The sequence below is a fragment of the Plectropomus leopardus genome, chromosome 17 (genome assembly GCF_026936395.1).
Source record: "Plectropomus leopardus strain MGB_pleo_1.0 chromosome 17, ASM2693639v1, whole genome shotgun sequence".
In the NCBI taxonomy this organism is placed as follows: domain Eukaryota; kingdom Metazoa; phylum Chordata; class Actinopteri; order Perciformes; family Serranidae; genus Plectropomus; species Plectropomus leopardus.
This window is the reverse complement of record NC_142192.1, coordinates 23,951,314-23,965,142: the sequence shown is the minus strand read 5'-3', so window position 1 is coordinate 23,965,142 and position 13,829 is coordinate 23,951,314. Positions and strand designations below refer to the sequence as shown.

The following is a 13,829-nucleotide window of genomic DNA, read 5'->3' as shown; positions in this document are numbered from 1 at the left end:
GTCCATATAAAACAGAGTTTTAGGGCCACATTGAGGACAATCTGTTTTTTTGAGACTTTGAGAATAAAGTTGTAATATTTTGAGAAAAAAAGTAAAAATACTATGAGAAAAAGTTGTAATTTTATGAGAAATAAAGTCATTATAGCCTGTTTCACACACACACTGTGGCACAGTTTGGCACGGCACAGCATTGGGTACGACATCGGGGACAGCAGTTGTTAATGAGGTTGTCCGTGCTTTCACCTTTTCTGTAGTTTGCTGGCAACATGTTTATTTCTGTAATATAATATAATATAATATTATATATAATATAATGTCCCCTTTCTCAGAGAATTGAGACTTTATTCTCATAAAATTACAACTTTTTTCTTGTAAAACTAGTAGTTTATTATAATAAAACAAGTTTATTATCAAAATTAGTTTTCTATTCTTGTAATGTTAGGACTTCATTCTTGAATTCGAACATTTTTTTCTTTAACGTGGCCCTAATCCTCCGTTGTCTTTAAAACTAATTACATCATTAAAAATAATCATAATGACCTATTTTTCTGCCTTGTTATCTTCATAAATTATGATTTATGACTGTAGCATCAAACACATTAAGATCATGTCCTCAACATATGCATTACCATTCAAAATTTTGGAATCACCTGCCACAAAAGCTTGACTGGGTACAGTGAGATGCCTGAGATTAATATTTTGTATATTTTTAAACATCTTTCCTCCTAAAAATGCAACCCTACAAGGGGATTCCCTCAAATATGACACAAACGTCCACATGGACTCAAGAATAAAGTGCTTAGAATTTGGTGGTTAAAGGTCAAAGGTCGAGGTGACGATGACCTCACAAAACATGTTTTTGGCCAGAACTTAAGAATCGATATGCTAATTGTGGCAAAAATTCACACAAATATCTAATATGATAGGCAAGGCAAGGCAAGTTTATTTGTATAGCACGTTTCAGCAACAAGGCAATTCAAGGTGCTTCACACAGAACATTGAAATACAACATCAGGGGGAAAGGAAACACATTTAAAACATTATAAAAGAAGCATGTAAAAAGTGATTAAAAAAAAGCAAGTGGGAAAACAACAGATAAAACCCAAAAATATAAAAACACATATATTGAAATAAGAGTTGCAGTGCAGAGTTTCGAAGTAAAATATAAAATTTAAAAAGTAAAAAGCCTTTTAGTGAAAGGCAGCAGTGAACAAGTGAGTCTTTAACCTTGACTTAAAAGAACTCAGACTCTCAGCAGACCTGATATTTTCTGGTAGTTTGTTCCAGATATACGGAGCATAGAAACTGAATGCTGATTCTCCATGTTTAGTTCTGATAAAATGATGAAGTTATAACATTTTATACCAAAGAGGTCAAAGGTCAACTTCATGTTGACATCATAATGTTCTGCTAAAACACTTTCCTGTCCATGACTCAGCGTCATGACTCACGGAGAGAAAGGGAGACATTTGGTGAAATACTGAATCGTTGACATTAATCTCGGATGTCCACCTGTAAACTCTGCTGATTGTACTTATCTTCTGCGTGTAAAGCATCCGCGTTTTCACAGAAATGGATGTAAACTGTAACTGCAACTTGACGGGCGTGTGGACACATAAAACCATGATGTAGTAATTCTAGTTTTATTAATTTCAAAAGGAGTTTGAATATGTATTAACCTATAGATATTGTATAATAGTTGAGAGAATCTTGAGTTTTTTGTCTGGACACAACAGCTGTGGACTATCACACAATAATATTAACTGCTTATATAACACTTTTAAAAAAACAAAACAAAACCAGGGAATCACCAGTTGTTCCTTTGAAAGTAGAACTGATAAAACAATAATGATAAGCGAGGTGTGAATTAAAGACGTAAAATTAAAACAGACTAGTGACAGATTCAAGAGAAAACTTTTCAGAAAAAGTGTGTTTTTTCGAGATTTGAAAGAAGAAAATGAGCTCGCCTTAATTATCTCCTCCGGCAGGTTATACCAGAGTCATAGGGCCTCAACTCTCCTGCTTTTAGCCTCGACCTAAGAATTACTAACACACGTCTGTCGGAGGATCTCAGACTGTATTCAGGCTAAAGGGTTAGTAAGTCAGTGATATAATTTGGGGCCAACTCCCAGCCTGCTTTAAAGGTAATTATAGTATCGTCTATATTTAAGATCTGTATTACTTCATGAATATGTGTTTAGAAAGGTCCTTGTGACTGAAACATTAAATCTAAATAAATAAATTAATGCAGAGGTGAACATTAAATGTTTATTTTCTTTGGAACCGTAACTGCATCTGTAGAAAATATGAGTAATGGGCTTCAGATGCTGTTATTATTGTTATTATTGACAGAGACACCGAACAGGTTTGTGTGCACGTCATGTGTAGGGCTGTTATTGTGAGGAGGGTCTTTGCTGTGACATTTTGTCTTTCCACTTTCCAGCAATAGTCGACAATTCACCATTGTTACAACAACCTGATGATCTATTCAGTCGTGTGTCATCACCCTACATGCAAGTCATCTCAAAACAAAGGATGCTCTCCACTGTTCAAGGATGAATACAAATACACCACAATGTGATTATCTGAGGCTTCTACAATATATTTACTATGTTTAAATGAGAAATAGTTGAATACGTAGGCTACAGTTAAAAAAATAATCTCTTCTTCATATTGGAGTGTCAGTTATATAATAATATAGCACTTTTTAGCAACTAAAATTACAGCTAAAAAACAAGCAAAAAGAAAAACTTTACAAAAAAACAAACTTTGAAAGGACATAAACATTTTTTCTACTGCTTTCTCAGCTAGGTCAGAAGTTAATTCTTTTAACACATGAAAACAGTGGTGTGACATAAATAAATGAAATGAAATTCAGACCATTTTTAAAGATTTTTGTCAGTCACTTTGTATGTGTGTTTTAATAACCATACAATTTACTTATTAATCCCAATAAAGGAACATTTCTGATTGCAAAAACCCCTAGGTGAGATGTTTTTCATCACAGTAAAGATTTACAGTCTTAAACTGCCTCTTGTGGGTTTCAGAGATTTAACTATTTAAACAGCACGTCCCTCAATGACTCCCTGGATGTCAGTTTGGGCCTTCATTACCTCAAACACTGTATTTAAATTAAGGTTTTAAGTGTTAAATGCTCATTAGACTGACGACCTACCAGGACTTCCCTCTTAATACTGATTTTCCAGATTTGTTGGACCAGACTCTACAATTTTCCATGTCTTGTTTTACCACTGAGAGCAGCAAACAATGTAAAGTTCAATATCTCCCTCTGCTGGCTCTTTACTAAACTGTTACACACACTGGACGGAGCATTTAAATACAAATGTTAATGTGTATATGTGGACATGCCAAGTTATTTGAATGAGGGCAGACACAAAGAAACATTAATACTGCAGACAGAAAGACTCGAAATGTCTTCATCCAACACACAGGAGACATAATGAAAAAGAATATATATATATATATATATATATATATATATATATATATATATGTGCATATTTTTTTTTTAAAGTCTCATTTTTTAAACTTTAAGCTTTTAAGCTTCATTTTCAAACATCAGCGGCCAGTATAAAATGTTTTGAGTCATGTGGACAGGAACCAGAAAAGGATGCAGAAAGGCATGACTCTGTAAATGAATATGTACAATCTATATGGAAAAATGTAATCAGTTACCAAGAATATATTTTTTAAAAATCATCTCTGATGTGATATTTATAGAAAATAGGGGTCATGGGTCATTGGTTTTCATGTATTTTTTTCCCCTTTTTTTCTTTTTTAACAATAATTTTGAATTTTGGGATATTTGGTTTTTTTTTTTTGCAAAAACAAAAATCATTTACTTATTTTCATTCGGTACATTTACTTTTAATATCTTCTGTTCCAAATACTTTATAGTTCATACATCAGTCATTTCTTTGAAATACATTGCATTTTATGTTATTTTACCACACAAGTAAATACAGAAAAAAAACCTACATCAAATGAATAAATTGCATTAAACTCTAAAGAAAAGGAAAAGAAAAAAACAGAAAAACACAACTTACACAACATACTTTTAATATCCTAACAACATTTCCTAATCATACTTATGTACTTTTACTTAAGTAACATTTTCAAGCAGAGCATTTTCACACGTATTAAGTAAAGGATCTGAATACTTTGTCCACCGCTGCACGTTTCTCACATTAAATTTTAAATTTTAAACTTCTGTGAAGACAAGTTTCTTTTTTAATGACTCATTTTTGAGATGAAAATAACTCTGACCTCCTCTTCTTCTCTGACTTCAGAGCCTGTCAGCTGTTTTGGTCGCTGGCGCTCTTGAACGCCTCCTGGTTTGAACTCTCAGGTCGTCACGCACCAACAGGAAATGGAGGAACTGTGATGAAGATGATGGTGATGAGGAGGAGGAGTGTGTCGCTGCAGAGAGGCAGCAGAACTGGGAGGGGAAACTACCAGCAGGCAGCTACAGGCGACAGCGACAGCTTCAAACATTTTGAGGTAACTTGTGCAGACTCTAAATAAGCTACATTTTGATATTTTGTCGCTTTTAGGACGCTGAAGTTCGCCGTGTGTGAAGTTTCGGCCGCTCGTGAAGCTGCTACAATGTTTAATTTGTCATTTACCGACTGGAGTTTGTAGCGGAAGATGGGCTTGGCTGCCCGCGTTTCAAACTCGGTTTCTTTTTTAGGAAATGTAACTTTATCAGCTTTATTTGAACCTCTTGTTTGTGTTTGTGTCCTCGCGCAGGTCTCGTGCAGCAGCAGGCGAAAATGAGTGACGCGAATCAGCCCAAAGTTGAACTTTTTGTGAAGGTAAGTGATTGAATGATGCCTAAAAAAAAACAAAAAAAACACTAAGTGTCGACATAATGTATTCAAAGCTGCAGATAAGGAGTGTGTTAGGTTTGTTATCTTATCATTTCATCCGCATTCTCACTCTGTTGTCATTAAAAGCTAATAACTTATCTCGCCGCCTGTGTTTACGATATAAAGTCACCTTGTGCGTTTTAAATCACATTACAGTGTCATAATATTCATGTCAGTTAACTGCTGACTCGCCGGGTTTACACATGACAGTAATCTAATTAAATGCACGTTAACTCATTGTGCAGCCGACTTTAATCTATGTTTAGTGTGTCAGGCAGGTTAATCCCATTTTCTTTGAGTCCAAAAAAACATGCTCCAATATTACAAATATGGCCTCCCCTCATGGTCTCACACAAGTTAAAATAATGATTCCTCTGTATGAACATGTGAACATGTGCACCACCCTCTATTTTTTTTCCTTCAGGGGTGAAAGCTGCTGTTGTAACTTCTCTAAATGCTGGTTTTTATTCCGCCTCTTCAGTGACACTTGATATTAACAGAATATTTAAGTATAGTTTCACATTGGTTTACTGTTTTATAATAACGCTAAGTGTATGCTGCCCACTGTAGAAACCCTTAATGGGATATAGAGCATGAAATATGGTTTCCTGCAGCTACACAAGGAACATTTTGAAGCTGTATGATCATTTCCGTAGCAGCCAGCAAGCTCTACATGAAGACTAGAATGAATTATGTGGCTCCTAACATTAAAAACATCCTGTGCAGTTTCCTACTGTGCATATTTTACCAATGACTGTGCAATCATGTTAATATATTTCTATGTTTTTTAACAGTTAAGATAGTGTAAACTATACGTATACATGTACAACTATCAATCACAGACATACAGTATTTGTATAAATGAAAGGTGTTTGTGGTGGAAATAGATTTTATGTTAATCCAAAATCAGAGATACTCCATTTATAATGTCATAAAACAAAGAAAGAAGAACGTTAAACCAGCAAAAAATTGTAAAATTTTTTATTGACCCTTTGAAACCTGGAGTGACAGAACTTTTGTTGTGATGTTTTCAGAAGCTTTTCGCAGTTATTTAAACCTTTGAACGCTGAGCAAGTTTGTGCAATTTCTTTAAAATAATACTTTGTAAGAAATGTTCCACAAATTGTAAGATATGTATAGATTTAGAGAATTATTTTTCACAGTTATCACTCTCTTTCCATGTTTTTGAAAGAAATCAAGCCAGTCTGCTCAGGTTTTAAAGGGTTAAATGTTTCAGTTCTAATCATTTGGTCTGTAAGAGCCTGTATCTACAGTCATAATCAAAAGCTGTTCATAAAACATTCGGTACATCCAGACCTAACACCTCCACACACTACTGACGTCACTCATAACTTAACGGCTCCGTAGTGGAGCTGGTCGTAACTTCGCTGTAAAGGTATGGCGTCATTATGTCAACATGTCGAAATATTGCCATTATCGAGTGAATTTTACTTCATTATATCAAAAACTATACTGACAATATGATACAGTACAACCCTACTATTGTATACATACAAACACATTTTTCAAATTTTTGCTTGAAAATATATTTAAATTTTATTAAGATTGTTGCGATGAATTTTCTGATGGTCGATCTATTCACGTTCATGGACGGCTGAAATTGCTTTTGTTAGTGCTGTTTGAAATAAAAAAGAAATAGAAACATGGTGATGATTTTATGATGCAGAGCCAGTAACCTTTGAGCTATCTTTTTTTTTTTAGCTGATTTCTTTTCTTTCTTTAAAAAGTTTTTCCTCTGTTGCTTTTACTTCTTCAGTTTTGTCTCTGGGCTCTGCACTAAGTTTCCAGTGACTTAAAAGTTGGTGGAGGTTTTGTCGTAATACTTCCGAATGCTGATTATTTTCGTCACTATTTTGGTTTAAGAGTGAAAACTTCTGGGTGCTCAGTTTCTTGACTTTTACATATTTTTGCTTATTTGTTTCTAAGAGAAAAGAGAGAAAAAAACTGCAAAGTAACCGCCACGGTCCACATGTACCTCAACCACGTCGCACAATGTGAAAAAAAACAAAATATAAGGGATATATGAAAAACATAAAATATAAAATGTTCTCTGTTTTTGTGTCTCAGGCGGGCAGCGATGGTCAGAGCATCGGAAACTGTCCGTTCTCCCAGCGTCTCTTCATGGTGCTGTGGCTGAAAGGAGTGACCTTCGACGTCACCACGGTGGACATGAAGAGGTGAACACACACACGCCTCAGTTTCTATTGGCACAGCAGAGGAGTGTCCACACACTGTTTTCATGCTCCCAGAAGGAGCAAGAGGCCGTTTCATTCAGATATGAAGTGTTTAAAGATACAGAGCTTCTCTGGCTTCGATTTTAGGGACTTTAGCCGGGACGTCTTGAGTTTGAAACAAGTAATTTCCTGTGGTTTTGTGTATTTTCCTTTTCCCTCTTTTTTTCCATCTCTTTCTGCTGCTGTTCAAACCTCTGTCTCTTCTGCTGGATGTCTGTCTCTCTCTCTCTGTTTCTGACTTTATTTATTTCTGTCCACCTTTTTTTTTTAGGAAGCCGGACATCTTGAAGGACCTGGCTCCGGGTGCTCAGCCTCCCTTCCTGTTGTACGGCTCCGAAGTGAAAACAGACACCAACAAGATTGAGGAGTTCCTGGAGGAAAATCTCTGCCCTCCGAAGTAAACACACTCTACACATCTGTTTCACAAATGTTGTATTTTGTATGTTTTTAAGGCTGAAACTAGTAGTTGATCGTCATAAAAAAAAAATATCACTGTTTAGTTTTTTTAGTAAACATCCTTCTCAGTTGTTAGGAACTGCTGCTTTTTTGTCTTATGTGATCATGAATTGAATATGTTTGGACTTTTATCAGACAAAACTAAACATTTGAAGATGTCATCTCGGGGTGTAGGAAATTTTATTTTATTTGTTAAATTTTTCTCTTTCAAGGACATAATATCAATCAGACACTTTATGTCTCATGTACATTTTTCTTCAATAAAATCAGAAAAATCATCATAAACTAAAAGGACGAACCCGATACATCTACATGAGTATATCTACGCTTCTCTCCCTATATGCCCTTATATGTGGACTTACACACAAAAATTTGTACACGCAGGCTTTTTTAAAAGTAATTTTTAATTGATTTCCAACATTTTGGAGACCACAAAATCACTACTTGTACATACACAAAATATTCTGTTTTTTTCCCTTACTCCAAACAAGACAACATCCCTACGAAGCTGTTGACATGTCTAATGAAAATAGATATTCAACTAATATTTCTATTTACATGCAGACATGCATACTCAGATTATACCTGCCCTAACATGTCGTTTATCACGTCCAAGAGTGGAACAGCTAGAGTCGCTTCTTTCATTACAATTTTTTGCATCAGAATAGGGTTTTTTTCAAAGCCCCCCCCCCCCAAGCCAGGCTTGTTGTACCGCACAAACACAGACCATAAGAGGCCAGCGTTGTGGTATTTGTGCACAAAATCTGTTGAGTCTGTCAAAAGTCTGTCATGCTGTTTAAGACTCGGTGTTTAAGACTCTCCTTTGGACCAGAAAATTTGACTGTTCTTTTGGACGTGCATCTTTATCCCACAGCCTTGCAAACTTTTGGCAAACTGCAGTAAAAACCCCTGTTGAAACACATATTCTGAATGTTTTGGATACATGTTCGAAAAATGCTCCAAAAACAGAATAATCCCGGCATTTCTGACATGCATTAATTGGAAAAAAAAGCTAAATTCATAATATCTAAACAGAAAATGCTGTATGCATGACCCATATCAAATTCAGCATATTTTCATATTGGAATAACAGTGGAATATTAGTGTGCATGTAAACACAGTCAATAAAAGCATTAATCTAAAACAATCATTAGCTGCAGCCAAAGTTGTTTTGTTGCCTCCTGCTTTGACTTTTTGCAGATTTCTTTTAGCTGTCCTGTATAAATGGTGTGATTTTATTATTTGTGGTGTGATTAGATCATGAGTAAATCATCGTCACTATCTCTGTCTGTTTAGGTTTCCTCGTCTGGCTGCTCGTAACCCAGAGTCCAACACAGCAGGAATGGATGTTTTCTCCAAATTCTCCGCTTACGTCAAGAACTCCAACCCTCAGTCTCATGACAGTAAGTAGATCTGATACTGTTAGAGGTCTAATGTGAATCTTTACAACAATAATCCAAGTTATCACATTTCTAATAAACCCGCTTTTTTATTTTTTGTGGTATTTTTTCATGACAAATACAGTTGAACTTGTTTGTTTCTCGGAGAGACAGAAAACCAGCAGGGAGCGTCCGAGCTAATAACATTACGGTCTGAGCTTTTCTGCCTCAGAGCAAACAGGTCACCTGCTGCTCTCTGTGTTAACCGTCTCTGTGTTGGGTGATCTCACCGAAAATGTCACTGTTGTTGGGTGAAAGCTATGTTGGTTATATTCACTCACTTTTTTCTGGAAAATATAATTAAATTAATAACCCTTTGAAACCTGAGCAAATTCGTAATCAGGCAATACAAGAAAATTACTGGAAAAAATGAAAAAAAAGAAAAATGCAAAGTTCAAAACCAAACATACAAACAAAAAATAAAAAATAAAATGAACTCAATAAAGTGCCAAAAAATTATTTTCTTCTTCTTCATTTTATGGCCATTCTTCTCTCCTTTGTCACATTTTACTTTAAAAAAACACCCAAAAGTATTTATTTATTTTACGGTTTGTGGGATATTTCTTGCCAAATTACTCATTATGTCTTCACTGAGTTTCCAAAGAAAGTCAAACCAATTTTCTCATGTTTCAGAGATTTAAATGTTTGTGAAAGGCGTCTAAATTGCAGCACAAGAAACGGTCCAGGTGCTAAAGAGTTAACAGTTTCAGCTATTTCATGAAATAAAAAATAAAAGTCATTTTGGGAGACACAAACCATCCCTTTAGCGTTGATTACACACTGTATTTGAGTATTTTCTGTGTGTGCTCAGATCTAGAGAGAGGTCTGCTGAAGGCTCTGAAGAAGCTGGACGATTACCTCGGCTCCCCACTTCCTGACGAGATTGACGAGAATAGCGCTGATGAGATCACTTCCTCGTCCCGCCCCTTCCTGGACGGCCAAGAGCTTACTCTGGCTGACTGCAACTTGCTGCCTAAGCTCCACATCATGAAGGTAATCTCCCGCTCTAATCTGTGCAGCGGGGGGCCGGGATGAATAGATTGTGATGTTTTGGGTCTGAAACTGAAGGCTCGAGTCCAGCGGTGATGTTGAATGTGTCTCTCTCTTTCTCTCTCGAGGTGGTTTGTTTAAAATACCGAAACTTCAGCATCCCTCAGCATCTGACAAACCTCTGGAGGTACCTGAATGCAGCGTACGCCAGAGAGGAGTTTTCCTCCACCTGCCCAGTTGACGAGGAGGTCCACTTCGCCTACTCCTCTGTAGCTAAAGCTCTCAAGTAGGAGCACAATAGGATGCACAAACACAAAAACACACAAATACTCACCTGCACACACAGTCCGCAAGCAGCTTGATCGATCTGTTTCTCAGGAGAATTTCGTTGCATCTGCACAGTCATTTTTTTGCAGCCTAAAAAGTCATAATGTCATAATGTTAGACAGCTGTGATGAGTCAGTATAGCTGGTTTACGATCATCAAGCTGTACTCCTTATGTTCATTGTGAAGGAGTATTACCAAAACCTGTCCATCAGCTGGATGTCCTTCCTGGGCGTCCTGGAAAAAATTGAAATATGAAGTAAACACGAGCGGGCCTATTCAGCTTCCTCGCCTAACGTTACGTGCACAGTGTGCATTCAGCAGTTTCATTCATCCTAACAATAAAAAATAATAAGTCAACAAAGTCTAAAACTGTAAAGCAAAGTTGAACAGGATGTAAATTTCCAAGTTTAATCACATAATATTCTGACTTTTTTTGTTTTTTTCCAAAAAATTCTGACTTGCTATATTTAGACTTTTTTCTTGAAATAGTATGACTTTATTCTCATTAAATTTTGGCTTTATTCTCGAAATACTCGAAAACATTTTACAACTTTTTTTCTTGAAACGGTATGACGTCATTCTGATTAGATTCCAACTTTATTCTTGTAATAGTCCAGCGTTTTTTCTTGAAATAATATAACTTAACTCCCAATAAATTAGGACTTAATTTTATTTTTTTTTTCTTGACATAGTGAGACTTAATTGTCATTAAATTCTGACTGTATTATCTTAATATTTTTTTCCTGGGAATTCAGGTGCTATTCAGACTTTACTCTCACAAAACTTTTTGTTCCTCTCAGTGTGGCCCTAATACTGCTTTTGTAGTTTGACCTCATGGATCAGTTTCCATCAGGAGGGAAACGAGGAGGCACAAGAGACAAAAGGACGGTGTAAAGAGAAAAAAACATGAGATGTGTGAAAGTTTATTCTGAGATTTCCTGGACATTTACTGATTGATAAGGTTGCTTGCAGACTCACACTCACACACACACACACACACACACACACACACACACACACACACACACACACACACACTCACACTCCATGTACATGTGCACACACTTACACAAACATTTTTACACACTTCAAACTACCGCCTTGCTTGTGTACATATTCACCATCAGTAGATGCACACTGTAAAGTTGTTTCTTGTTCCCTTCTTGATGTTTTCTACAGTATATCTTTTTTTTTTGCGGGAAAGTTCAACAGATTCAAAGCTGCCTATCAGATCAGACTTTCACTATTACCTTCACACAAGCTGAGTCAATTCTTATTTTCAGTCTTGGTATTAAGCAAGTGTGTTTTTAGGTGACTAACATGCGTATCAGCACCAGCTCACCTGCCAAAGTGTCTTTTGTGGCTTTTGTTAACGAGGGAACAAAGCCTTTTACAGTAACAGATTACACATATTTTTTTATTAAATAGATGTTTCTCATTCTTCTCTTCAGAGAGGAAATGGCGGCCTGCAGACCGGGTCTCGCTTTAGAGAGGCAGAGCTGAAAACAGTCACAGAGAGACAGGAAACTATTTCAATAGACCTGGGCTTCCCCTTTTCTGCGCTCCCACAGCAGGCGTGAAGGATTATTCAAGATTACAGAGCTCGTTCGTTATCTGCTGTAGGCACCTCCTGCCAATGATTTATTTTTTTCTGCCTGTTATGTATGAAGGATCGCCTTTAGTGTCGTATGAAAGATTGTGTTGATGCTGTGGATGAAGACGTAAAAGATGTTAACAGCCTAAGTGCTGCAGTGAGAGCACGTGTCCTGCCTCCTCTGGTAGCTCGAGGCCTCTTCTGTTACATGGGGAAGTTCAGTGTAAACATGCACAATTTTTTAAAATGGAAAACAAAACGCAGTTGCAGCTTTAGTTTGCCGTCCATCAGTAATTTAAGGATAAAGCTGGCAATATTATTATCTCATTGTCAACAAATCCCAAGAAAAGACCACATGACTTTGCTGCTCAATATGTCATGAACTTATTTGTCAAATGTGTGACCTCAAAAATAAGGAGGATTTAAAAAAAAAAAAGAAGTGTGGCAGGGGTCAGAAAATATTTTTCTGCATTCTGGTGACTTTAAACAAAGAAAATAACAAAATAATAGCACACTAAAATTAAAAGTAGGCCTGTTTCTGCATTTCACACAAACTATTATTTTAATTACAAAGAGGTTTCTTAGAGGGCACTGTAGTTTTTTTTGGGGGGGGGGGCAAAAATTACTCTAACAGGAGTAAATTGTGTATTTGTTAGGGACTATTTTCAGTATTAACAGCAGAAGGACACATTATTTGGGAGTGATTTAAAATAAGCTACAGTGCTCATGCTCATTGTGATAAATGTCACTTAGTGTTATGATGTGGCCCATTAATGGGTTAAAAGCTTTCGGGATGGTTTCGCTCTTGTCATGGGATTTGTTGACAGAAAGTGTTTAATATCACTAGATTTATCCTTAAATTAAAAACCTTGTGTATTTAGCGATTGCTGGCTGTCACCTCACTGTCGTGTGTCACCAGCAGGATGAATCCACTCTAGTTAAGTTTGTTAGTCTGAAATAATCGTAAAAAATGACTTGAAATTGACCCGCTGGGAAGAACTGGAACCAATAACAGCACGCCTTCTCCGACTGTAGCAGCGGCTTGTGTAGACGTTTTTATTAACTGCACTGCAACTATGCAATTTAACATTTTATAGAGGCTGTTTGCAATTAAGACTTTGTCGATGTGGTAGGTTTGTTGTGAGCTCAAGTTAGCCTCACTATGTGTCATGTCTGTCAGATCAGGGTGAAGCTCTTTTAAAAAAAAAAAAAAGTAAAAACCTAAGTGCAATTTAAGCCGATGAAAAGACAATCTTGTACACAGACGTCCAGCGTGAGCAGATTTTCTACATGATTTATAACACAAGTTAAATCCTTCCATGAAGTGTCAGTCAAAGAGTTGATACTGTATATTTTATATTGACTGAATTGTTGTGGATTTTCTAAAAATGGACCAGCAATTAAAGGGATTGTGTCTGGATAATTTCAGTGCTCACATATTTTAGTATTTCTCCCAAGTGTGGAAGAGTTTTTATCTCCTACTGTCGGACTTGATACAATTTCAGGGACCATTTAACGTGATATATTAAAATGTTACTTTTATTAGGTTTTTTTTTTTATGTCACTGTTTTTATTTTTTAGTCATGTTTTTTCTTTCTTATTGAACCCATATTGTGCTTTTTTTTTCTTTTTTCTTTTTTTTTTTTTTTTACCCCTTTTTACCCTCTGTTCTCCTACAAATATTTCATTTTTAGCAGCACTGCAGTTGCACTTAAAAGTCCACAGGATCAAAACAAACAATGGTGTGGACACTAAACCAGTAGAAATATACCATGAAGACAATCAAACTAATAGCACAACTGAAATGTATTTTGTACTTTTAAGCCCCTACAAAAACACTTTTATTAATATCCCAATAAAAAATATCTTTATAATGATG

General features: G+C 36.1%; 1 protein-coding gene across 1 annotated transcript; it reads left to right on the top strand.

The window, feature by feature from the left end:
• Nucleotides 1-4,380: 4,380 nt before the first annotated feature.
• On the top strand, nucleotides 4,381-13,827 carry clic1 (CLIC family member 1). The gene is made up of 7 exons (XM_042506302.2): nucleotides 4,381-4,521; nucleotides 4,771-4,835; nucleotides 6,978-7,087; nucleotides 7,416-7,541; nucleotides 8,897-9,003; nucleotides 9,851-10,032; nucleotides 10,158-13,827. Exons 2-7 carry the CDS (start codon nucleotides 4,794-4,796, stop codon nucleotides 10,317-10,319), a joined length of 729 nt encoding a protein of 242 aa, XP_042362236.1. The 5' UTR covers nucleotides 4,381-4,521; nucleotides 4,771-4,793; the 3' UTR covers nucleotides 10,320-13,827.
• Nucleotides 13,828-13,829: the final 2 nt, after the last annotated feature.